General features: G+C 47.5%; 2 protein-coding genes across 7 annotated transcripts; one reads left to right on the plus strand and one right to left on the minus strand.

The window, feature by feature from the left end:
- Window positions 1-373: 373 nt before the first annotated feature.
- On the plus strand, window positions 374-5,440 carry Elob (elongin B). Its single transcript, XM_028760904.1, has 4 exons — window positions 374-425; window positions 530-664; window positions 1,915-2,020; window positions 5,212-5,440. Exons 1-4 carry the CDS (start codon window positions 423-425, stop codon window positions 5,322-5,324), a joined length of 357 nt encoding a protein of 118 aa, XP_028616737.1. The 5' UTR covers window positions 374-422; the 3' UTR covers window positions 5,325-5,440.
- On the minus strand, window positions 5,439-26,627 carry Srrm2 (serine/arginine repetitive matrix 2). 6 transcript variants are annotated; one of them, XM_028760898.1, is made up of 15 exons: window positions 26,448-26,627; window positions 22,540-22,810; window positions 21,564-21,671; window positions 21,222-21,386; window positions 19,913-19,990; window positions 19,473-19,535; window positions 19,199-19,231; window positions 18,904-18,954; window positions 18,278-18,370; window positions 17,407-17,599; window positions 8,506-15,080; window positions 7,494-7,781; window positions 6,288-6,401; window positions 6,069-6,176; window positions 5,439-5,962 (listed from the first exon to the last, which is right to left on the minus strand). In XM_028760898.1, the coding sequence occupies exons 2-15, from the start codon at window positions 22,779-22,781 to the stop codon at window positions 5,953-5,955; spliced, it is 8,121 nt and encodes a 2,706-aa protein (XP_028616731.1). In that variant the 5' UTR covers window positions 22,782-22,810; window positions 26,448-26,627; the 3' UTR covers window positions 5,439-5,952. The 6 variants fall into 6 exon arrangements, with proteins under 6 accessions (XP_028616731.1, XP_028616732.1, XP_028616734.1 ...); XM_028760899.1 differs by lacking the exon at window positions 26,448-26,627 and having other exon boundaries at window positions 19,473-19,532; window positions 22,540-22,796; XM_028760901.1 differs by lacking the exons at window positions 5,439-5,962; window positions 6,069-6,176; window positions 26,448-26,627 and adding an exon at window positions 6,527-7,146 and having other exon boundaries at window positions 6,297-6,401; window positions 22,540-22,796.

A 26,627-nucleotide genomic window follows, 5' to 3' on the forward strand; every position in this document is an offset into this window, starting at 1 on the left:
TCGATTTCCAGCACCCTACGTGCCCAGAGGACCCGACGCACTCTACTGGCCCCCCCAGGCATTGCATGTAACTGGCCCACAGGCATAAATGCAGATAAAACACTCATATAAAAACTGTTTATGGCAGATGCGCATGAAGCTCTCCGTAAGTCAATCTCTACAACCCAAAGCAAGCCAAAGCTTGCGCCACGGATCCGTGAGGGTCTCAACATATAACATCTATAGCCCAAACACCGAGATGGCGGCCACGCACAGGAAGTGGCTTCCGAATCGCTTAAGATGGCGGCGACGGCGTGGGAGGGGCTGCGGGAGAAGGGGGCGGAGCGGTGGGGCCGCGCAGAGCACGCTGGGTCGCGCTTGGGCTGCTGGGAAGGGGCGGAGCGCGGCCGCGCCGGCGCGTCGAGCCAGAAGCAGCCGCCGGGATGGTGAGCGGGCGCGGGGGGGAGGGGCGCGGGGCCGGGGGCGGCGGGGGCTCCGGGGCCACGCCGGGGACCGCGGGCTAGCGCTGACGCGGGCCCGCCGTCCTTAGGACGTGTTTCTCATGATCCGGCGCCACAAGACCACCATCTTCACGGACGCCAAGGAGTCGAGCACCGTGTTCGAACTGAAGCGCATCGTCGAGGGCATCCTCAAGCGGCCGCCAGAGGAGCAGCGGCTGTACAAGGTGGGACGAGCGGGCGTGGCGGTTGCGCGCGTGGGGGCCAGGCAGGACACTTAACAGGGGGGTCGCTTGATCGTGCGGAAGGGCCGGCAGCATCGGTTCCCGGGGCAGCCGCCCCGCCCTGCCAGGCCGCCTTGCTCAACGGTTGGGGAAACCGAGGCCTCGATAATCTTACGCAGCCGAAAGTCGTGGCCGAGCCAGGGTTTGTTCCTGGCTAGCCAGCTTCGGTCTGCCGGGAGCCCACCGGGATCCCACTGTCAGAGGGTGAGGTGGAACTCAAGGAATGCAAGTGTTGTCTAGAAGATAGGTCAAGATCCTGCCAGTGATTCACCTAACCAGTGTCTATCCTTAGCAGTCTCTTGATGTTCTAGAACCACCTCCTCGCATTCAAGCTCACCTTTTTACTTCAGAAGCCAGCTCCAGTTTTCAGTAAGCCAGGCTGTGGAGTTGGATCCTCATGCCCCCAAAGCGATTCAGGCTTCCCAGAAGCGTGATGTCAGTAATTTAAGTACATTGATTCCAGCTGTAAGCATGAGCTAACCCTTTGCTCCGGATTAGAGCTTGGATTCTTGTCTCTACAGGGCTTTGCTTTCATACCCCCTGGGCTTTTGCTTGAAAAACCCTTTCGATCTTTGTTCTTAGTGCTGCTTTCTGTGCCTCTCGAGGTTATTAAAACTTCTTGCCGACCTATGAGTTGGGAATTCCAGCAATTCCCGTTTTAAATTTAAGGTTGATTGGGGGTGGGGGGCTTGATAGGAGTCAGGAATGCAGCTCTGTTGAGTGTTGACACAGCCTGCATGAAACCCTAAGCTGGAAAAACGATAGGAGGATCAGAAGTTCAAGAACAAAACACAGTACGAGATCTTTTCTCCAAAAAAATCTAACTTTTTGAATTAAGATTTATCTAGAGAGCTTAGAAAAGCCAGAATCCAGAGCCCTGTGAGTTTTATTTTTTGTGTGGTACCTGCCCACACACGCACAGTACAGGTGCTTTGGAGGCCAAAGGGATCAGAGCCCATGGAAGTGGAATTATGAACCAATTTATATACGTGCTAGAAAAATGTCCTTGGGATTCTCTGCCAGAGCTTTTAACTGCTGTGAGCCATCAGTGTGGCCAGATTTGGAAATTCTTGGATATAGTCCTGGAATATGTGTTTTATACTTAGGGATCACTCCCTAAGTTCCTGGCCAGCAGGTTCTCTTTGAGACCTGTTCCTTTAGGGCCTCTCCCCAAACCTTGCTTCTCTCTTCAGGACGATCAGCTCCTTGATGATGGAAAAACTCTGGGCGAGTGTGGCTTCACTAGTCAGACAGCACGGCCACAGGCCCCAGCCACAGTGGGCCTGGCCTTCCGAGCAGGTAAGATGGCTAGCCTGGATGGTAACTAGCATTTGGTAACATCCAAAGAAGAGAAACTTTGGAAGCCTATAGCTGTTCCTCTGAGCTTTCAGGGAATGCCTTTTCAGTCCACAAAGAGCATGAGCGTGGGGTATTTGTTTCCTTGTTAAAAGGCAAAGCATAGGGACTGGAGACATACATAGCTCAGGAATTTAAGGGCTCCTCTTCCAGAGGAGTTGGGTTCCTCAGAACTGTAACTCTTTGTCCAGAGGACTGAAGCCCTCTTTAGTGTCCTCAAGCACCAGGCATATACACAGAGCAGACTCACATGCAGACAAAAGGCCCATAAACATAAAAAATAATTTTTAAAAATTGAAACACAAACAGGAGGTATGGAAATTAACAATAACTCGCAGGTTCCTGGTGCCGGCCACATTTAACAGGATTTATTGAGTACTTGGCCTTGTCCCACCTCATCTTTTTTTGTTCTTTATACACGGAGTTCAGTACTGGCTGGGCTGGAATTTGCTCTGCCTCCCAAGTGCTGGGATTAAAGGTGTCACACTGAAGCCAGCTCCACCTAATCTTTTCACAGTTCCTGTGAGACCATTGTCTTCACTTTGCAGACTTCGAGGCCAGGACAGTGAAGTGCTATGGATGACAGGCAGACTTACTTGGCTGGAGCCAGGTACCAGTGCCAGGCTATGTTTAGCAAATCCCTGTAACTCATCAGAGATCCACCTGCCTCTGCCTCCAACTCCCCAGTGCTGTGATTAATGGTGTGTGCTACCACACCCAGACAGATTATGCTAGACTTTAAGGACAAGTTAGATCACATGTTATACCAGTAGTGTATGCCTTTTCATCCTATGACGAGGCCAGCCTGATTTACAAAGGGAATTCTAGGACAGCCAGGCCAATGTAGAGACCCTGCCTGAGGGGCAGGTAGAGATTTAATCATTTTTTATCCTTTGCCTCTGAGAGTTTAAACAGGGGTGGTGGTCCTGGGGCTTGTTTTCACAGCTTTGGACCCAGGGACTGTGTATATAGGGAAGAAAATGTAGAAAAAATGGCTCAGCAGGGTTTTGTTTTTTTTTTTAAATATGGGACGCTTCATGAATTTGGGTATCATCCTTGTGCAGGACTCTTTATCGATCAATTTTAGTATATGTGTTGCCAAAGCGAGCACAGCTTGGCAATTAAGAATATTGGCTCTTACAGAGGACCTGGGTTGAGTTCCCAGTCCCCACGTGGCAGTTTACAACCATTCATAATTTCGGTTCCAGAAAATTCAATGCCTTTGACCTTCATTAAAAGCAAAGCAGTCTGACAAGAGGCTAAGATAGGAAAAGTATAGTTCTAGTTATCCTTTTTTAGTTTTGTAAAGTAAATCTCAGCTCACCAAGCTACATCCTTATTTATAGCCAATTGTCTTGCCACACCCAGCCTGGAATCCCCATCTCCACTGGCACCTGAAGCAGGGCTTGCTGCAAATATCCTTTTATCATGATAAATACCCTGTGAGTTATCTACTCCAAGGTAACTAACTGCCTGTGAGTCAACATTGAGGCACTTATAAGGCAGGTGAAGATGCACAGGCCAGATCTGCTTCTTAGAGCTGAATAAGGTTGTAGTCTCACAAGTCAGCCTTTTTCTCCAAACAGAATCTAAGACCCTGGAGCCTAACATAATTTTAGTTATGTCAAAGCTAAGGGCAGTAACTTGTGTTTTCACAACTCCTGATATGGCATTAGATATGAACAAGACTCTGAAGCAAAGGCTTTATTAACCCTCTGGCAAATGGAATGTGTTACGGGATTTGCAGGAGCACTTCTGGAAGCAGCTGACAGCATTAGGTTTCTGGACCGAATTAGGTTGCCTTCCCTGCCTTTGCCACTCAAATGTTCATACTGAAGGATAAAGCAAGTTTCTTACCACTAACTGGTATTAGAAAGGTTTGGCAAATGGCATTTTATCTAGACTAGTACTAGTTTAAGTGATGGGTCAGGTTTGTTTTGGTCTCCCCCAACCCCTAGAAATTTCTCTGTGCAGCCTAGGCTGTCCAACATCTCCGAGATCTACCTGCCTGAGTGCTAAGATTAAAGGTGTGTACCACAACCACTTGGCTGATGCCAGGTTTTTGGGGTTTTGTTTTTTAAAGATTTATTTCATTATGTGAATACACTGTCGATGTCTTCAGACACACCAGAAGAGGGCATCAGATCCCATTACAGATGGTTGTGAGCCTCCATGTGGTTGCTGGGAATTGAACTCAGGACCTCTGGAAGATCAGTCAGTGCTCTTAGCCTCTGAGCCATCTTTCCAGCCTTAATGGTCAGTTTCTTAACCTTTGCACCACTGGCATTTGTGACCAGAATTGTTAATTGTGCATATTGCTTTTAATAGAAAGCACCTTGTCCACATCCTTGACTTCTTGGTCCAACCCCAGCTCTTTCCCTCCTTTTTTCCTAGTTTTACCAACCAGTAGCATTAAGAGCCAGGTCAGGAGTTTCCAGATAGACACAAGCACAGGAGAAAAGATTGGGGGAGGGGGGTGGGTATAATTTGTTTTGTGCTTAAAGTATTACTTGCCAGACAGGCATGAAGCTGGGGGTCCAATTCCCCAGCCATGCATTAAAAAAAAAAAAAAAGCAGGTATGACATATGCCTGTAATCCCAGCTGTCGATACATTAGCAAATTGGAGGCCAGTCTTGAGGTATATGATCTTGCCTCAAAATAATAAGCAATTAACAATGGTGTAATACCTAATATTTGATAATACCTAATATTCCTAAGGCAGGGCTCAGGCTAAGTACTCTGAAGTGACATTTGAATTGAAACAGACATCCTGAATTTGGCAGCTTTATAGGACTGAAAAGTGTCCTTGTAACAAAGTAGTTTGGTGGAACAACAAACTAATTGGAAAGAGAAAGGCAATGGCTACATAATGTCTGCCTGGTGCTTTCAGACTTTGAGAGAAATAGTTGGGTTTTTCAGCCACTTTTTTGGTATCAAGGAAATAAAGACCCTGGTGGAGGGTAATGTGGATCCAATATCAATTACATGTAATGGAGTCAGAGGCAGAATTAGAAGCCAGGCAACCAAGGTGGGGAAGGTGATGATGGCCTTGGTAAATTTCTCTCAAGTGAAAAGTTGCTGCAAGTGAATAAATGAAAACAGAATCTTCTATAGCTCTTTTTTCCTTCTATAGATGACACCTTCGAAGCTCTGCGCATTGAGCCCTTCTCCAGCCCTCCAGAGCTTCCAGATGTGATGAAGCCACAGGATTCTGGAGGCAGTGCCAATGAACAAGCTGTGCAGTGAGGGCCCCAGGCCTACCCCCTAGAGACCCATTCCCCCAATAAAAAAAAAAAGGATTTGGCTGTCTATCTGGCTGTCTTTTCTATTCCCTCTTACCACAAGTAAAAGACTACAGACCATTTTTTCATTTTTTATTTGACAGAAAAGTTGCTTTTGCTGTACAGATTTTAAAAAACCAAAATGCCTTAAGAAACAAAGTTGGGGGGAGAGGGTCTCACAACCTTGTCAATGGGGTGCAGCAGGGCCAACCAACTTCAGCTCCTTCCTCTTCCAAGAACACAACTTACCAAATCAAACCATCAGGTACTCAGTCACCCAAGAATTTGAAGGACTAGCTCCCTGGATCATTACAACCCGAGGCCTAGATGTCTTGAGCTGTGCCCCTCCCTCCCTAAACTCACATTCCCTCCCACTCCAACCCCCCAAAACACATGAACCAGGAAAAACTCACAGAGATCAACATTTCACAGGAACAAAAAAAAAAGGGGGGGGAAGGGAGAGGGGGAAGAAGCTCTTCCCCTCAAGATGCTGCCAAGGTTCAAGGGAAGGCATACAGACTCCTCCCATGATTCTTCTGGGGAAAATGAGGAATACTCATGTCTCCAGAGTATGAGGTGTGGTGGAATCCAGATTATGGGGACCTGAAACAGAGAAGACTGGTCATCAAGTCTGTCTTTTTGGGCCACTATAAATATCCTTGTCCCTACTACTAGCTCTCGGAAGGGCCAGACTTTCAAGGAGACACACCTGGAGGAGCGGTGACGATTAGACCGGGGACTAGGTGTCTCCTTCCTCCTCTTATGGCCAGGAGAATTACTGTCCCCTCGCTGGCCTCTCCAGGAAACTCGCTCACTGCTACAAGAGAAGAGAAATCAGGTCCCAGAACAGTACCAAAAACTTAAGTTTTGCTTACAAATTTATGGTACCTAGGCGAGAGAGGTTGTTAGCTCCTGCTATAGGCCCTACCTCTGTTGATCCCGTGGTGAGGGTTGGGGCGAGGGCTGTCGACGCTCAACGGGTGAGTAACTGAGGGATCGGGAATCCCGAAGGGAATCTATTGGCTTCCGAGGACTGCGAGACCTAGGGAGCAGAGCAAGCCTCTATAGCACCACATCCTCCAAAACCCACCAGCCAAGCATTCAGGACCACCCACCCAGATCCTGACCACCAAACCTCACACCACACAGGGCCAGCCTCAGACCCACCTTTGTCCGCACTCACCCATCCGCCCGCACACCATCCACCGAGTGCCCCAGTGGACAGGGCACAGGGTGCAGCGGGGGATGCAAAGATAAAAGAGTCCCTGCCCTTGGAAGAATTTTGTTTGGTAGTAAAGGAGGTCAACAATGAAGGCACACTCGCCCCCTACATAGGAAACAGCCCAGCAGGATGGATATGCATGGGCCTGGGGATCCAGAGCAAGGATTGGGACCTGGGCAGGACAGGGAAATGGCAGGGCAGTCTTCTCGGAGGTGTTGTTTGAATCAGTCTTGCAGAACGAGTTCACCAGGCAGACAAGGAAATCCCAGGCAGAAGGAACAGCATGTCCAAAGGCATGGGGCTCTCCTTAGACTGCAAGGCGCTGGGTATGGCCGGAGCACGGGGCATGTGTGGGGGCGGGCAGGAGGAGCACAGGGCGGGCAAGGGCAGCTGGTGAAGAACCTCACACGCCATTCCCGCAGAGGTGGCACTTTATCCTGCAGGCCACAGGGCGTCCCGGAAGGATTTGTGAAGTGAAGGGAAGTAACCAGATGTGCGTTTTAGAAAGATCCCTCTGGCTACGTGTGGAAGAGAATGGCGTGGAGGCAGGGAGACAGGGAGGAGGCTGTGGACAGAGTCGGGAGAAGATGACGGTGGCCAGACCAGAGCCCTGCAGCAGCAATGGGGAGACTTAGAGCTAGAATCTCTGAGACCAGGCTGCTTGTCAGGGGAGGGGAGAGGGAGGAAGAATCCTATGACTTCCCAGATTTGGCCTGGGACCTCAGTTGGATAGTGCAGCCCTTGACCAGAATACAACACTGTGGGAGGAAGGGAGGAGTCCAGCACTCCTCCTCCCGTACAACCAGACACAGACGTCCACACGAGGCACCCCAGCAGGAACCTCACCCAGGGTCCCTTTTCTGGAGAACTCACCCCAAGCCCCCCTTCCACAACAGGCAAGAAAGCACTCACCTCCTCTCGCCAGGGGGTGGCTTCTTGGGGCTTGCAGGTTTGGGTAATGCCTGAGGGCCAGGCTTAGCAGGGGAGGGGGAGGAGGAAGAAGAGGAGGAAGAGGAGGAAGAAGAGGAAGAAGAAGAAGAGGAGGAGGAGGAAGAGGAAGAAGAAGAGGAGGAGGAGGAGGAGGAAGAGGAAGAGCTGGAACTGGAGCTGCTAGAGCGCCTCTTCCTTTTGGCCGGGGTTGGTTCCTGAGGGCGTCCCTCTCTAACAGCCTCCTTTGGGACTGGGGTGGGGCTGGGAACCCTGTGAGAGAAGAAAGGTGTCACAAGGAGACAAGATGCCCCAACCCCAACCCTACCTTCCTTGGCCTGGAGGAACGGCAGTGGGGAAGGGGTGCCTGAGAAAAGCCCTGGGAAAACACGAAGGCAGGCCAGTGAGCACGTCTCTGGAGCAGTGGCACAGAGCTGACCAAACCTCTGCTAACACAAGCAACAGGCTGGGGCCCGAAGCACAAGGGATCAAGGTTAAACCTCAAGAATGTCCCTGATGAAGGATTAAGGCCCCTGGACTCAGATGTGGAAGCTGAAGCTGGGTGATCTCCTTCCTTGGAGAGCCGCAGCTTGGGGAGGCCCCTGTGAGTGGAGGTTGGCTGGGGAGGGGCCGTCCTGCCTGGAGGCAGGGAGAGGGATGGGATGACCTCTGAAGATCCTTCCAGCCCAGGGAGTTCCTCTTGAGGTCTAACTGCCATCCCTCCTGCTGTAAAATTAAGTCCATTTCCTCTAGTTCTGTCCTCTGTAGAGATGGAAAACTTATCATTATCCTCTGGAGAATTAACCTTTGGAGATTTTTATCTGTCCCATTCCTCCCCACAAAGCCCCCACCCAACATTCTTTCTACTCCCAGCTTGAAGGCCAAGGTCCCCCATACTTTCTCAAAGCCAAGTGCTGGTGACAAGATTTTTCCCTCCCGACTGACTCCCCACCCATTATTATAAGTCTCTTCTCCCTAGATCCCTTAATTCCCTCACCTTTTCAGTGCCACTTCAGGTTGAGCAGGAAGGCTGGAGCCCTCTGAGTCACTAGAACTGGAGCCAGAGGAAGAAGAGGAGGATGATGATGAGGATGAAGAGGAGGAGGAGCTAGATGATGACGAAGAGGAGGAAGAGCTCCGACGTTCCTTTGTTGGTTGCAGAGCAGCCAATGCAGAAGGCTGCTGGGCCCCAGTCGAGGCAGGTGGCTCCCCACCTTCAGCATGGGACACCCCAGGGGCAGGGCCAGAAAGCATGCCATTGTGGTCACTAGCAGAGGATGTGGACTTTGCTACAGTCCCAGATGAAAGGGACTGAGACCCTGCTACAGGAGTGGTCTGGGCAACTGAATGAGATTGGTCTGAAAAAGCAGATGGCACAGGGGACCGAGGCCGATCCTGTGCAGGAGGGAGAAGAGACTGCGAAGGAGCCTGGACCATTCTTGAAGCAGGGGAAGGAGCCCGCTCACGCTCAGAGGTCATTCTAGACTGGCTTGGGGCAGATGGTGGTGTTCTGGACCTGGCTCGATCAAGCAATAAAGGTGAGGTTCTGCCACTGACACGCTCATAGGCAGAAAGGGGGACCCTGGGACTGGTGAGATTTGCACCAGACAATGCTGGAGCCATCCTGGAACTGGAGAGATTTGTGGGAGCCAAAGCTGCAGGGGTTCTAGAGCCAGCAATATTCACAGGAGCTGTGCCATGCGCAGATCGAGGACCCACTAGGTTTGCGGGGGTTGGAGCCTGGGGTGTTCTGGAACTGGAGGGATAATTTGCAGCAGTTGGAGGTGTCCCAGAGCCTGTGAGACTCAAAGCTGCTAATGCAGCTGGTGTTCTAGCTCCTGCTAGGTTCACAGCTGAAGCTGCAGGGGTTCGAGGATCTGCAAGGTTCACAGCTGAAGGGGCCACTGCTGTTCTAGGGCTGGCTAAGTTCATGGCTGCTGCAGCAGCTGGTGTTCGTGAGTCAGCAAGGTTCACAGAGGCTGGAATAGCAGATGTCCTGGCACTAGCAAGGTTCATAGCTGCTGCAGATGCTGCTGGAATCCTGCTGGCAAGGTTGGCAGCTGGGGCTGTTCTGAGGCTCATGAGAGGTACAGGAGCTGGAACCTGGGACATTCTTGCAGCAAGGCCAGCAGCAGACATGGATGGAGGTGGCCGGGCAGTACCAAGACTGATGGCTGTCAGGGCAAGTGCAATTCTAGACTGAGCATGGTTTTCTGGAACAGATGATCGTGGATGATCAGGAATCCGAGGACCTGGACCATCCATCATCGAGCCACCAGTTTGCTGTAGCACTGACATGGGTGTTCTAGCGCTTCCAAGAGGTTCAAGCATTCCAGGTGATCTACATCGGTCAAGAGGAGTTGGTGACATGCTAGGACGACTAAAGCAACTCATTCTAGAGCTACTGAGTGCTACAGGTGGTGTCCGAGATCCAGAATGATTCCTTGTTGCTGGAGGAGTGGCAGAACGTGAACGATCAGAACTACTTCCAGATGCAGACCGCCTACGGATGGCTGGAGGAGATCTTGTTAAGGACCGCTTGCCTCGAGCTGCCCTAGGAGTACGAGACCTAGAACGGCGGCGGATAGCAAGAGGTGAGCGGCTTCGAGAGCGCTTACGTGGCAACAGTGGTGTCCGAGACCTAGAGCGTCTCCGAATCGCTGGAGGAGTTCGAGACCTGGAGCGGCGTCTTGTCACTGGAGAGGTTCGGGAACGGGACCGCCTACGGGTGACTGGAGATGTTCGAGACCTTGATCTTCTCCGAGTGACTGGGGATGTCCTGGATCTTGATCTTCTTCTATTAACAGGTGAAGTTCTGCTTCTAGATCGCCTCCTAGTTACTGGTGGAGTCCTGGATCTGGACCTTCTGCGAGTCACTGGAGGAGTCCTGGAACGTGAGCGACGGCGAGTTGTTGGTGTCCTGGACCTTGAACGACGACGAGTTACTGGTGGTGTTCTGGACCTGGATCGCCTTCGACTCACTGGGGATGCTCTTGAGCGAGATCTACGCCTATTCACTGACCTTGACCGTCTCCTACTCACAGGTGAAGTCCGAGATCTGGATCGACGCCGGCTGATCAGTGGCGTTCTGGACCTGGATCGCCGATGAGTAGCTGGTGAGGCTCGAGATCTAGAGCGTTTCCAAGGAGCTGGTGATGTGCGTGATCGAGATCGTTTCCGACTGGTCAAAGGCGTCCGGGAGCGGCCTCTTCTGCGTCTAGAGGAGGTTCGAGAACTCTCCTGTCTGGTAGGTGATCTTGAATGGTAACCAGAGCCACCCCTTCGTCTCCGAGTAACCCGTGACCTAGACCGGCTCCTCTGTCTTCTTCGTGATGTTGACTGAGATGATCCAGATCTATCTCGACGTCGAGTTGTTCTGGTTTTCTCTCTACGTGAGCGGGATCGGGATCTTTGGAGTCCACGAGGTTTGGGTGAAGGAGACCGGCCTCTCCTTGAAGTTGTCTTGGTACGGGGAGAGGAAACTGAGCGTCTCCTCCGTGAAGATCTCGACTTTTCAGTTGGCTCTGGTGACGATACTGAAGGACTTCTTCTGCGTCTTGGTGGAGTTCTGGAGCGGGTTTCTGGTGATGAGGAGGCAGACCGGCTTCTACGAGAGACTCTGGCCTTCCTGGTTAGCTCAGGAGATGATCGAGAACTTCGGCGTCGAGGTGGTGTGCGAGACTTTGTCTTTGGCTCCACTGAAGACCTGGAGCCTCTTCGAGCAGTTCTGGATTTGGGGGGATGTTCTGGAGAAGATTCAGAACTACTGCTTCCTTCAGGAGAAAGGCCTCTCTCTTTGCTTGATGAACCTGATCTACTACGCCTGGGCAGGGCCCGAGGGGCAGATATCTTGTGTTCAGGAGATGAATCAGTACCACTCTGAGCCCTCTGTAGCACTCTCGGCTTATCTTTCATTTCAGGAGATGAGCCAGACCTACTGAGCCTGGGAGAGTGTCGAGATTTGCTGTCAACCTCTGGAGATGATCCAGAGTGACTCCTCTGTCTGAGAGGAGTTCGAGTCTTGGGTTTAGAATCTGGAGAAGAGTCTGACTCACTTCTTTCCTGTGGGGACGCACTGGGTTTTCCATCAAGCTCTTGGGAAGACCCAGATCGACTTCTTTGCCCAGGAGAGGTCCTAGCCACAGTTTTCTGTTCTACTGATGATTCTGAGCCACTTCTTTCTCTCTGAGGAGTGACACTCTTGTTATTGCGTTCTGGGGATGATGGAGAATGACTTCGGGCTCTCGGAGTCTGAGACAATGCTTTCGGTTCTGGAGAAGAGTCACATTCACTTCGTCCCCTGGATGGAGTTTGAGATGTATCTTTGATCCCAGGAGAGGACCCAGACAGGCTATGCCTAGAAGGAGTCCCAGACCCATCTCTAAGTCCTGGAGAAGACCCAGACCGACTTCTCCTAGATGGAGTTCTGGGTAAACCATCTTTCAGTTCAGGAGAAGACGCAGAACTACTTCTTTCTCTTGAAGGTGTTCTTTGTTGTACAGTCTCAAGTACAGGCGAAGATACACTCTGACTTGAAAATATTCCTACCTTTTCCACTACTTCTGGGGATAACTCAGAACTGCTGCGTCTGGAGGACCTAGTTGACTGTTCTTTCATGTCCAGAGATGGATCTGCCTCTGTTTGATTAAGGAATGGTCCATTCAATTCTTCTTTAACCTCAGGAGAAAATCCAGTATTTACTTCTGAAACAGGGCCTGAGTTTCTAAACTCTAAAGTTGAGTCAAAGCTATTCTCCCTAGGGGGAGAATGAGATAGTTCTTTATGTTCTGGAGAAACTTGTGGCCCACCCCAACATGAAGCCACTGCAGGGATTTCTGCTGTTTTTGAAAGCTGTGACTGGCTTTGGTCAAGAGCAGACAATACAACAGGCCTTTCTTCTATTTCAGGAGATGACTCAAAGTTACTTGCGGGTATTTCTTTATGTTCTGGAGATAAACTGGGTAGAACTTGGCTTAAAGGTTGCTCAGATTTTTCTACTTCCATTAACTCATCTTGACTTAAATTAGGTAACAAACTTTTTTGGTCTCTTGTGCCTGGAGGTGACCCAGGTCCACTTCTTTCTTTTAATAGTACTCTAGGTGTGTCTTTCAGTACTGTGGAGGACTCAGGCCTATCCTGTATAGGACTATATTTGTCTCTTGGTATACAAGATGATGCAACATCCTCTTGAATTAAACCTAGTCTCTCTTTTAATTCAGAAGGCTCCAATTTGCTCTGTACCAGAAGAGATTTAGAGTCTACTAAAGGATATAGGCTAGAGTCAGGTTTAGTCTTACTCTGCTCAGGAGACATTCCTGACTTCAGCTTTGGATCTGTTGATAGTTCACTTTTATCTTGTTTTACTGGTGATCTGGCTGTCAGCTCAGTGACTGGAGATGAAGATCTGGAAACGTTACCCTTAGGAGATGTTTGAGATTTGCTCTGCAGCGATGAAAATTCCAAGTGAGTCTGCCTGACTTCTGGACTTGAAGTATCTGGCCAACTTTGAGATTGTCCTTTCTGTTGCACAAATGAGGAGCTAAAACAGCTCTCCCCTGGTAATATACCACTAGGTGTTACACCTGAACAGAGGGAAAAAGATCCAGCGCTTCCTGTTGGTGAATCCCTAGACTTCTGGGGACAGGGTGACTTTGATCCAGAAAGATTTTGATCTGGTGGTGTCTGAAGCATGCTTTTTGGATATGGCGATGTAGATCCAGAGTGTCTCAGTGGTGTTCCCAGTTCCATTTTGGTATCTGGTGAAGAGGACCTAGAACGGCTATGTCTTAACAATCTAGAGTCTACCTTGGGGCAGGGAGACACTGATCTGCTTTTCCTCTGAGGTGTCCTAGATGCCACTCTACTAGGACTTGGAGAAGAGGAGCTAGAATGGCTTCGTCTTGGTGATATTACTGTCTTCACTTTGGGTTGTGGAGATGATGACCTAGACGGGCTCTGTCTTGGAGGTGTGCTAGATTTCACTCGAGGAGAAGACCCAGAGCAGCTTTGTCTTGATGGGGTCCTTGATTTCACCTCACCATCAGGTGATGATTCAGAACAGCTCTGTCTCTGTGGTGTTGCAGCACATTCATCAGCCTGCATGTTTGTTACAGATCCTGGTCTTGGTGGTGTTCCAGATTTTACTTTAGGCTGAGGAGAATTTGAATGACTCTGTCTTGGTGGTGTTTTTGACTTCTGTTTAGGTGGCGAAGAACCAGAACGACTTCGCCTGGTTGGTGTCTGTGACTTTTGTTTAGGACACGGAGAGGAACCTGAAAGGCTTCGCCTCAAAGATTTTGCTTTGGATCGTGGTGAAGAAAGAGACCTACTCCGTCTTGAGGAAACATGAGATTTTTTCATTTCTGGACTTGAGTTGGATCTGCTTCTCCTCTGAGATGTTCTAGATTTGTTCTTCCTCTCTGAGGATGAGCCAGATCGTCCTCTTCTTTGTGGTGTTCTAGAGTGAGATCTTCCACGTCTTACAAGACTTCTACTGCGAGATCGTCGTCGTGCTGGTGTTCTGGACCGTGACCTCCCTCTCCTGGCTGGTGTTCTAGACCGAGATCGGCCACTTCTTCTGGCTGGCGTTCTAGACCGAGACCTCCCTCTTCTGGCTGGTGTTCTAGACCTTGACCTGCCACTTCTCCTGGCTGGTGTTCTGGACCTAGACCTACCACTTCTCCTAGCTTGGGATCTACTTCGAGACCTCCTTCGAACTGGTGATCGTGTCCTAGACCTGCGCCGAGCGGGAGTTCTCGATCTAGATCTGCCCCTGCGAGCTGGTGTTCTCGACCGAGACCTACGCCTGGCAGGTGTTCTGGACCGTGATCTCCGCCTGGCAGGTGTTCTAGACCGAGACCTACCCCTTCTAGCTGGTGTTCTAGACCGGGATCTGCCCCTAGTGGCTGGAGATCTAGAATGCGATCTGCCTCGCCTTGCTGACCTAGACCTGCCTCTTCTCTGAGTATTTCTGCTTCTAGACCAGCCTGGTCTCTGAGGAGACCTTGACCTGCCACGCCTCTGGGGACTTCTAGATTTTCCCCACCTTTGTGCAGATCGTGACCTTCGCCACTGAGGGGATCGGGACCTGGAATGACCTCTCTTGGTGGGGGTTCTAGATCGAGATCGTCCCCTCTTAGTGGCAGGACTACGAGACCTCCCTGCTCTATGAGATGGGGTATGAGAATGAGATTTATCCCGCTTTGCTCTGCCATGTGAGCGATTCTTAGATGTGGGTGAAGAAGAAATCTCTCGACGGGACCCAGGAGCTGGTGTGGGTTTAAGACTTTCAGGAGAAGAGCTGGCATGCCGAGAAACTTTGGTAGGTTGAGGGGATGGTGGGCAGCTCTCTGAGGAAGATGACTGAGGAGGTTTCTCGGGAGACTTAGGTGGTGAACAGCCCCGGGTTGGGGAAGCCTCAGATGAGGGGTTAACTGGCTCCTGACTGGACGGGATTGCTGCAAGGGGTCGTGGGGAGTCACCATGTTGCTCAACAAGGAGCGGAGTGGGGGCAGGTAGTTCTGGCCCTGTGCTGCTCCTTTCCGGAGAGGGGCTAGGTCGAACTGCAGATTTCTAAGAGTGAAAAGAAAAGTAGGAGTAGTAATAAAACACCAAAACTTCAGTATCACCCCCATATGATACAAACAGTTTCTAATAAAATTTTACTCTATATACCTCTTACACCAATTGACCCTTTCCCTACCCACAGTTACACTCAGTAACAAGACAATATGAAATGTTTAGTGGGGAGGCAGTAAGATAGCTTAGTAGGCTACAAACCACTGGGCCTATGTAATGGTAAAGAAAAAACCTACTCTTCAAAGTTGTTCTATAACCTGCACATATGCACCCATCACATGCACACATACAAAATAAATGCATTTTCTACAATGAGAAAATAAAGTGGGGGGGAGAGAACCTGATTACATGGACAATCTCTAACCTCAAGTAATAATTCAGAGAAAAGAAAATGAAAACACTCATTGCCAACAAAATACCATCTGTTCTATGGTATGCCTTATAGACAGCCCTGTCTCCATTTTGCATACTGGGGTTACAGATGGGCCACCAGTCCTCACACTTGCAATTACTTGCCTACTGAGTTATTTCCCACAGTTTTGTATTATCTTACTCCTTAATTTTTTTTTTTACTTTGTGCATTATTCTCTTAAACTTATTCAGTCTTTTGATGAGTGTTTTGAATTCATCAGGTAAGTCATCTCCATTGCAGGTTCCTTCCTTTTCAAGGGAAGGAGTCTGGCAGTATGTACGGGTTACAAATGAACACTACCACAAGGCCCAAAAAAGGTATAATTAAACAAAAAGAGAAAGCAGTTTGGGTGACAATAACTTTACACCTGAGTACGGACTAACAAAAGGGCACAAGGTTTTAAAGAGTATGATTTATGTTAAAATGTACCACCAAGGGCCTGGCATGGCCATATATGCCTTTAATCCCAGTACTTGGGAGGCATAGGCAGGTGGAGCTCTGAGTGTTTAAGGCCAGCCTGAACTATGTAGTGAGTTGCAGGACAGCCAGGGGCTATGTAAGGAGACCCTGTCTCAAAATACCGGCCAACAGCCAATGATATGGCACTTGCAACATAAGCCTGATAACCAGTGTTCAAGCCACAGAACACATACATAGTTATCCTTTGACCTCCGAACACACATAACCCATTTCACTTCCCCTCATACATACACACACAAAAAAAATTCACCAAGGTCTTACACGGATAGGCCAAACCATAAAAACACCTTAATTACAGAAAATACCATAGCAAACAGCTAAGTTTTCTAAGATGACCAACTTATAATTTATCTTTAAATGAGACACAATATGGGAGATTTTAAGTTACACTAATTACTGAAACCAGTAGAAACAGCCACAGAACTAGATAGAGAATATAAAACAAACTACTAAAAAGGCCATTCCTTCAAGTTTTCAGACTGGTAGCATTAAATCAAGGGATTGAAAACATGACAAGCATACAATAAAAAAAATACAGATACTTTAAATAGTAAAATTAAAAGTTTAAAAAAAACCCTTTTGTTGGGCAGAAGCAAGATGACGAAAGAAAACATCATCCTTTGTCATGATTCAACATGCACGTTATGCCACTGCTGCGGTTCTAAGGTGCCTACCACCACCTTCAGAAGTTGACCTGTGGCAAATGTGGCTACTCTGCCAAGCACAAGAGGAAGCATAACTGGAGTCCGAAGACTATGAGAGACAAAGCACTACCGTGCCTGGGTGTATGAGGCACCTAAAATTGTTTATTACAGATTCAGATATGGATTCCTTGAAGGAACACCACCTCAACCCAAGAGGGCAGCTTTAGCTGTTGCAGCATTCAGTTCATTTTAAGGATTTCAATCAGTCATAAAACAGATGTACTGGTTTCAAAAAACAAAAAAAATTTGTTTCACTGTATGGATATAAACAAGTTACTGACATAAAACCTACTAATATCCACTGAAGTTTCATTCTGAAGACTCTCAGCAACTGAATGAAGAATGTTGGACTACGTACTCAAATATTTCTCAGTAATTGTTTATAGAATGGACATCATGCACCACCAAACTTATCCACATTGCTGAGTTCTAACACAGAGAATTCTTTCTCTCATTCCGTATCCTTTGAATACTGTCCATAAATCTTCATATTTGCTTACACTATCCATTTCTCTGAAACCACCACCCATTCTACTCACACCCCCCAACATACTTACTGCTTTCTATAGCTCCTTGCCAACCTTGATCTCTGAACCAACCATAATCTAAAGGACAAGCTTTTGTCTTAATAAGCTACAATACAACTACACTATTTACCACACTTGTCCATCTAAGGCACATCACTTACGGCAAGCCAATGAACACCTACCAACTTAGAACATACCTCCTTCTTATCTTTGTCTTCATAAGGACTGCTAGATTGTTTTGTAGAGCGATCTGGGCTACTAGGCTGTGGTATGTTGGTGGCACCTGGTTCACTAGAAGGTGCATCTCCCTCCCCTTGATGCCCTGAAGCAAGGGGAGGACTTTGTCCAGTCAAGGCTGTTGTATGAATTTTAGCAGCAGCACTTCGAGACCTGTGAGTTAATGGAGGGCAGGGGAGACCAGGAAAAATCAGCTCAAGGAAGAATAGAAAACCCCCTCCACCCCCCCCCGGTGGGAATCCTTTTTCCTATATGGAAAACCCTTTTTCTTAAAAAACAAACCAAACCAAAAAAAAAAAAAACAAAACAAAACACCTTCTTAGTCACATGACTCAATTCATTTTCAAAAATACAAGTTCTTTTTTGTTGTTCTAGCTCTTCCCAATATAATCCCAACTAATATAAGTCCCTCTACCCCATTATTCACCACCCTCCAACATACCCAAACCTTCCACCCAGGCCCTTCCCTACCCACTTCATTCACAACTCACCTCTGAGCCCACCTCCTTCAGGAAGCCTTCCCCGATTAAGGAAGCCAGGGTAAGGACTCCTTCCTCCCCCAGACAACACCAAACCAGCAAACCACCCCCGCCCTATTCTGGCAGTCCATATACATCATAACAAACAAAGAATAAAAATAAAATAAAAAAGACAAGGGGAAATGTATATGTCTGTCCATCCTGTTGCTTTAGCCTGTCAGCTCCTAGAGGGCAGGGACCGTGTCTTCGGAATGGTCTGTGCAGCGCCTAGCACACCGTGGGCGCTCAATAAATATTAAATTGATTAACCCATCACTCCCTCTCCCTCCATTTCTCTTGGACCACCCCTTACCGACTACGAGAAGTATCAGAGGAAGAAGCAGAGTCAGCAGAAGTTGACCGATGAGCTCGACGGCTCTTAGGAGCTGGTGTTGTACTTCGAGACCTGAAGGAAAACCACCACAAAGTTCAGCAGACTGTCATACCATATCATGAATTCTCCAAACTGATTTCTTCTTAAAAACAAAGTTGGCTGGGCATGGTTGGCCCTGCCTTTAATCTCAGGACTTGGGAGGCTGAGTCATGTCAATCTCTATGAGGTGAGGCCAGCTTCATCTACAGCACAGGTTCTATAATAGAACTACATATAAAAAAGACCCTCTGTCAAAAATATTAAATTTTTAAAAAAATTATATGTAGTTTGAGTAAGAAGTCTGTAGAAGGAAGTCAGAGAGACAAGTTATAGGAGTTCATTCTCCCCTTCCATTACATACATCCTACAGATAAAACTCTGGTCTTTAGGTCTGGTAGAAAGGGCATTCACTTCCTGAGCCAGAGAAGCCACTCAAGTTTTATTTTTTGTGTTTTCTTCTTCAATAACCCATCTCTTAATCCTTAACCACCAGTCAGTCAATGGCACAATTAATTTCAATCCTTCCCCAAGTGAGGCATCTTTCTATTTCCTCCAAGCACACTTACCGTTTCCTCTTCTTGTCCTTTGATTTACGTTTGCTCTTTGGAGTAGGAGACCTAGAAAAGAAAAAAATGTTGTTTAAAAGGTATTTTTAAAATAGTAATAAAATCTGAACCTGAAGTGAAGTGGAAGTAACAGCTCAAATATTATTGATAACAAGTAAGTTAAAGATTGTGCCCTATTAAAAACAAAGGGGGGTGGAGGGAGAGTAAAATATAGAGTAAAACAAAGTCATCAAACAACAATTCACCATTCCCATGTGCCACTATGTCTCCCCTAAGAACTAACAAACTTTCTTACCTGTGTTTTCGTTTCTTGGACTCAGATTCTGACCTGTTTGTGAAAAATAGGGAAAAATCATTAACCCTTCAACTTAAGAGCTACCTCCAATCACTCCAAGAACTTCCACCTTAGCCAAAGTTGGTGGTGTGTATGTCTTTAAGCAGAAGTAGACAGATCTCTGCCAAGTCAGAGGCCAGCCTGGTCTATATTTTAAATTCTAGGATAGCCAAGGCTATGTAGAAACCCTGTCATTTTAAAAAACAAAACAACTAAAAGAATTTTCACCTCATACCTGTGTTTCTTCTTCTTTGAACTCTTCTTCCTCTCCCGACGAGGAGAACTGCTCTCTGACCTGCTAAAAAGAGTTTAGAAACAAGTCATTCTACTTGGCTTTCTTTCTAGCTGTCACACCTACAATTCTCAAAAACACTTTAAAAGCACCAGAAGAAACCCAAAACCATCAACAGCCACACTTAATTCACTTCTACAATTCAATCAATAAACATAAAATTCAAATCCCAAATACTGCTACCTCTTTTGGCTGGGCTACATAGTCAATCATTTCCCACTAAGTACACACATTTCTTCTCAGCTGAAACCTGTAAAGTAATTCTGCCCCCCTTCAACTGTCACTGCAAATTTGATTCTCTGCTATCTGAAAACAAACTCAACTTCTAGAAGTCTAACATAGAGTTGGCCCTGGATACTAGTATAACTTTCCAACCAACTTACCGTCCTCTATCTTTCTTCTTTTTCTTCTTCTTTTGCTTTGGAGTTGGTGAGCGAGAACTGCTGGTCTCTCGAACAAGGCTGAGAAAAGGCAAAGAGATTCTAGGTACTAAGACAAACTTCTTTAAAACATTTCACCCTAGGGGCTGGAGAGATGGCTTCAGAGGTCCTGAGTTCAATTGCTAGCACCCACAGATGGCTCACAATAATGCAATCTGGTGCCCTCTTCTGGCATACAAGTTCTATATGCACACAAAGCACTCATATACAAAAGAAAAAAAATATCACCCCAATGAATGAATATACTACCCAATGAATATACTTGCAGCAATTCACTGATAAGTTTCACCTTTGGACAACTGCTTTATGCCAATCTTTTGTGCTTGAAAACTACAGAATTAAAGGATTTAAATTGGCCAGGCAGTGGCAGTATATGCCTTTGATACCAGTACTGGTGGGGTGGGGGTGGGGGAGCAGAAGCAGGTGGATCTCTTGAGATTAAGGCCAAAGTGGTCAACAGAGTAAGTTCTAGGACAGCCAGGGCCACAGAGAGAAATCCTGTCTTGGGGAGGAAATGTAAGTCCTGAGTGTGTGTGTGGGGGGGGGGTATGCATGTGCGCATGCTTTAAGGTAGGTCTCACTATACAGCCCTGACTGTCCTGGAACTACCTATTGCAAAGCAAGGTGGCCTCAACTCAAGAGATTCTCTTGCCTATGCCTCTAAAATGTTGAGATTAAAGTCATGTGTCACCTAGTTTTATTGTTTGTTTTGAGACAGGATCTTACTATGTAACTCTGGCTGTACTGGAACTCAAGAGATCCGCCTGCATCTGCCTGGAATACTGGGATCAAAGGAATGCAAAACAACACCCAGCTTAAATAAATAAAAATTGGAGCTGGAGAGCTGGATAAGCAGTTAAAGGCACTAGCTGCTGCTCTTTTTAGGGGTCCATTCCCAGCACTGAGACGACTCTGAACCATCTCTTACTCTAGCACCAAGGGATCCAATGTCCAAGAGGCCTCCAGGAAATAAATTGGCATAAATTGAGCCAAAAAACAACAAAATCTACAAGTTTAGAAATAAGCCAGGAGTCATGGAAAATGAATGCCATTAATCTCAACAGTTAGAAAGCAGAGACAGATAGATCTCTGTGATTTAAAGGCCAGCCTCTTCTACATAGTTCCAGTGATAGACAGAGCTACACAGACTGTCTCAAAAAACAAAAATAAAGTTTGGAAATAGTCTTCTAGTAATAATACATAACAGAGTATTTTTAACCAGGAAGCAGATTCAGGCTTCTCTCCTGAGTACCTGTATGGTTTGGGAGGCTCAGGAGCTGTTTGCTTAGCTTCTCGAGCACGTCGCTGAGGATCAAAAGAACTGCCATCCACATAGGAATCACTGATGCCAAAGGCAGCACGGAGTCGTTCATTCTTCTTCTCATTCAGTTCTGCCAACTGATGGGTCTCAGTTACCCTGAAGAGAACATAGGTCAGAACCCTAATTCAGAATTTAATTACGAGGAGAAGTTAAACAGCTAGGCTAGGGACTAAGGAAGATGAAGGCAAACCGAGTCCCACCCGGGTAAAAAGAATAGGAAACAGTAACTAACTGCATAGATCCCGAAGAAGGAACAAAGAGAACAACACTCACACTGGCCTCTGCCCTGGGGTTTCTTCCTTGCCCCCAGGGTTCACATCCTTTTCCAGCAACATGAGTCGAAAGGTCGCCACTTTTTCCTGAATTTGCTGTTCTTCGTACCTGAAGGATAAATTCCCTTCAAGGTTAGGGCATGACAGGAGTTTTCCCAAGTCCCAATTTTTAGTTGCTTCCTTTTCCGACAGGGTCCTTTTTCCTACTCCATGCACACACAGTACTTTGTACTCATTGTCACTCAAATAGTTCCTTAAGTTTTCCTGATCTTTCTCCACGATACTCCTTCCTTCTCTATACTATGCTCTCTAGAACAGTGGATTTTAAACATGCTACAATTCAGGCGCCAAGAGAGGACGGCTCGCTGGTGGAGTTCCCAGTGCGCCTTCCCAACTTCAACAATAGATCTTTTATTTCCTGGGACTTCAAGGAAGACAAAATGTATAAAAGGATACCACCGCTCAAGTTTGAAAACCACTGCTCTAAACAGTTTTCTGCCTGAATGTGCTCCTTTTCCAAAACTTCACTTCTCTGACAACTCATGATATCCTCTATTCAAATTCTCTTTCAATTCCGATCTTCTGCCTTTGCCACCTTCCACAGCCGCAATCCTTCAATCCACCTACCTTTCTCTTCCTACCAATAACAACACCTATCAGGTTACCTAGCTCTTCTACCCTATACTCCTTTCCCACACAGCACATTTTTGTTCATTCATGTTCCCCTTCCCCTTCATAAATTCAGCTAAATAATTCAGACCCCCCCTACACTGCTATTAATACTCCAGACAGCTCCTTGACATCCCACTATGCACTGACCCATGCCTCTTCTCAATTCTTCAAGCTCATTTTCCTTCTCCCTTAAAACTCCTCTTTAAGACTCTTTCAACCAGCTCTAGTTTCTTTCCACACATCCCACCTAACACCCAAACTAAGCACTTAGTCAGTGCTTGGCTTCTCCCCACCCATTCCCTCACCCCTGCTCTTCCATCATCTCCTCCAGCTCGAGGCATCGCAGCTCCACGCGCCGCTTGCGCTCGTGGTCCAGGATGTCAGGATTAGGTCGCTTCACCAGGGCAGCCTCCAGGCGCCGCAGTTCCTCCTCTCCCTTGTAGTCAGGCCGCTCACCACGGCGGCCCCGCACCAGGGACAGGTTGCGCTGAACGTAGCCGTTGGTGCCGCTGCCCCGGGGCGTCGGCAGCCCGATCCCGTTGTACATGGCCCTGTGCCCAGGGGGCACCACCGCTCCTGAGGGGGAGCGGGGAGACACCAGTCAGGCTCCTGGCTCCAATCTAACTACTTACCACATCTCCCACATCCCTGGCTCTCTTACTTAGCCCTTAGTTCAACACTTAAGTCTCACATTGAATCTCCATTAGCAAAATGTTTCCTCATTCCACTAGTCTACAAACAAATTCCCCCCTTTATCCTCCCCACACTTTACCCTTTCTACTCACCATCTACTTTTAAGCCCTTTCTCACAATGTACTTTCAAATTCTAAGCCATTCTTCTTTATACTAATATTTCCCTTTCTCTAAGAAAACAAGAAATCTAGTTACTCTCGAAATCTCTCCACACTATCCCTTTATTCTCTGGCCACAATACACAAATATCTTCACCAAACACTCTGAATGTAACTACTGGTAACTAAGTCATCCAAATAGCACAACAAACACCATGGATCAGAATCACCTAATAAAAGCCTAAGACCATTTTCAAAGCCTCCTCCAAGAAAATAAATATTTAAGCTAACTTGAACAAACACAAAATGGATTAAACAGTCGTAGGTATCTAAATAGGTAAACTGGCTAGCTAACATAAACCAAGTGTCCTATGCAGTCTCATACCCAAACTACAGGCAAGTAAGCACATCAGAAACACAGAAATCATGAACACGTAAGCTTATACTTCACATAGGAAAGGTAAGCCATCTCTTTGATTCCAAATATTCATAGCTCTTATGGACTACAGTGATTTTATTATTTTAGTTTCCTTCCCTGTATGTAAGGTTTATCACACGGCTTGCAGCTCCTCCAAGTCTGGCTAACTCTCGTTAAATATTTTGTTTTCAACCCAGTCTAAATATAAATTCTTTCTCTGTTCCAACTGTTCTCATACTTTCTCTGCAAGTACCTAAAAATGTTCAAATTCTGTATCTTTAATCTAAAAGTGTTGACTTTCAACCAATCAATCCCTGTTCTTGCACTTTATTTTTTTCTAAGTCCTGCTTTACTCTTCAATTTAACACTGTTTTCCTGTAAGGTTCTACCTTTTCATGTTGTTCCCAGCTCAACATTACTAAGAACTCCACTTTTTTTTTTTTGGACTGTATTATTCATTCTCTATTCCCTTCTCACTATATATGTTTTAACCTTTTTCCTCCAATACATTTTCTCCTAAATAGGTTCTCCAACATGGGAAAGAAAATTAGCATCAAAACAAACACACACACACACACACACACCAAGGGAAAGTAGAGGTTAATAAAAGCAGATGGACGACATGGAGCTGGATGAAATTACAGAAGTAGTACTATATCAATGCCAGGATTTTAAAAAGAAAAAAACCACACACACAAAAATCCACTGTAGTATGTTGCCAGGCTCTGGTGGCACTGCCTTTAGTCCCAGCACTTGAGAGGCAAAGGCAGGAGGATCTCTTGAGTTCTAGGCCAATCTGGTCTATATATAACAAGTTCCAGAACAGCCAGGGCTACACAGAAAAATCCTAGTCTGGGGGTGAGGGTAGAGACATGTCCCCAAAGTGTGAAAAAAAAAAATAAAGGAAGATGTTGAATGTAAAGCAAACACCCAGATGTACTTTTGCCCCAGGCCATCTTCAAGCCTAACCTAAGTCCTACTCTGTCTCAACAGCTAACACAAGAGAAAACTAAAAGTAAGAAAAGTAAATCTAGGAGAGTCAAGAATAACAGATAAGGCTAAATCTAAGAAATGTAGAACCTTTTTTAACAGCCAAAAAGTCTTAATGTTTCTGTAGTACCTTCCAACAACTACTCTTAATAGTCTTGAAAAAAGAAAAATCAATTCTTCCTTTCTCACTCTAGGGCTTTATATTGCTTTCTCATCTTGTATCCTTTGCAAAGCTTCCAACAGTCCTTCTAACCATTTACTCATACTTCCACCATTTCACACAAAAATCCTCCCAAACCCTTCCTGAAGAATGAAAGGTAGGCAAAAGGTATTAAAATCACAGTTTTGGAGAATTTTCAGATAAGAGCTAAAGGAGGGGGGAAGTGGTCTTACATCCCAACATCCAAAAACAGTATTGAAAACACTAAAAGGGAAATCACAACTACCAAAATCAGGAAGCACTTAAAACAGGAGCCCAAAGTATGCTAGGCTCTCAAAGAACAGATGGGAGGGAAGGGAGGAAAATTTATCAGAATGCCAAACTACAATGAAGTAGAAATTTAGTGAACTAATTTATTCATGCAACAGCTACGGTGAGAACAGCAATGATCAAGGAAAAGGACGTTGAGTAAAAAATACGGAGAACTCAGAGCTGAGACACTATTAACTGTGTGTAGGCATACAAGCTACAGCATTAATCCAGGAACAGACCTAACCTAAGCCCACTCCCACGGAGAAAAAGCAACAGTTTCCTTTGAATCCTAAATTCAGAGACATCTTTTTTTTTTTTTTTTGGTTTTTCAAGACAGGGTTTCTCTGTGTAGCCCTGGCTGTCCTGGAACTCACTCTGTAGACCAGGCTGGCCTCGAACTCAGAAATCCGACTGCCTCTGCCTCCCAAGTGCTGGGATTAAAGGCGTGCGCCACCACCGCCCGGCTAATTCAGAGACATCTTAAAAGAAGTGTAAAATGGAAACAGAAAGGAAGAATTTCATCGCCAAGTAATGGCTGACACAAGCCAGGCTGTTAAGTCAAGAATTTTTTCCCCCATCCAAAAGCTCTAAAAGTTTCCCTAGTTTTAATATTTGAGGAGACTTTTTTAAAAGCAGGGTAGGAGCCAGACGTGGTGTCTCATGCCTTTAATCCCGCAGAGGCGGACAGATCTCTTGAGTTCGATGCCTGCCTGATCTACACGGTAAGTGCCAGGACAACCAAGACGACTATCTAGAGGTCCTAGCTCATAAAACCAACAAGTAAAAAAATAAATAAAACAGCGGGACTGGAAGGAGCACACTGGTCTTCCTTATACACGCAGACTGCTTTCGCGGTTTTATTTTCCTTACTTAAGACTTGGGGATTCCTCCTCCACCCCCGCCACCTCGCACACACTCATAGCCTCTGATACTAACAAGGAGGAACGGTCTAAATCCGGGCCTCCGAAAGTTCAAGGCCTCCTGCCAGCGCCCACTGGGCCGCCCAGCCTGCTTTCCGTCTTGGGGATGGGGGAGGGGGCCGCGCGGCGCCCCGCAGTCTGTGCGGCTCCGGCCGTTTCTCAGGCCCCCCTAGCAAGGACCGGGTACCCACGCCAGAGTCGATCGAGCAGCGATACCGGCAGGTCCGAAGCTCGGGCGAGGGACAAGTGCCCCGGCTGCCGCCCCCTCCCCGCCACCAGAAAGACGGAAGAGGGCGACCGCGGAATGATGGCCTCCTCAGCCCCAGGTAGAGCAAACGCGAGAATCAGAGCCTCGCGCAATGCTGTCTCATCGGGAGCGCGCGAACGAGACCAGGCGGCGGCGCGCGCCGTTGTCATGTGGGGGAGGGGCGGAGGAGTTGAAGGCCGCGAGCGACCGGAACCGCGGAAGGGGGAGGGGAGGAAGGTAAGAGAAGGCGTCCGCGCCGGCTGAGGCGACGAGCACGCGTGCGCGCGGCGGCCTGGGCCGTTCTCCCCGCGCTCTGGCCTCCCGCCGAGCCCGCCGCCCCTCCCCCACCCAGCTAGCGCGCTCCCTTTCTCTCACCCGCCGCCGCCGCCGCAGCCGCCTCCGGCCGCCGCCTGCGAAACGGATAGGTCCTGCCGCAGCTACTGCTGAAGTTCTCGAATCCCTCAGAGCCTGAAGCCGCCGCCTCGCCGGTCCGCCCGCCTCAGCCGCCGCCGCCGCCTCCTCGCTTCCTCAGGGGCCGCAGCGGGCTTCGACTGC

The sequence above is a fragment of the Grammomys surdaster genome, unplaced genomic scaffold (assembly GCF_004785775.1).
Source record: "Grammomys surdaster isolate TR1022 unplaced genomic scaffold, NIH_TR_1.0 126612, whole genome shotgun sequence".
Lineage (NCBI taxonomy): Eukaryota > Metazoa > Chordata > Mammalia > Rodentia > Muridae > Grammomys > Grammomys surdaster.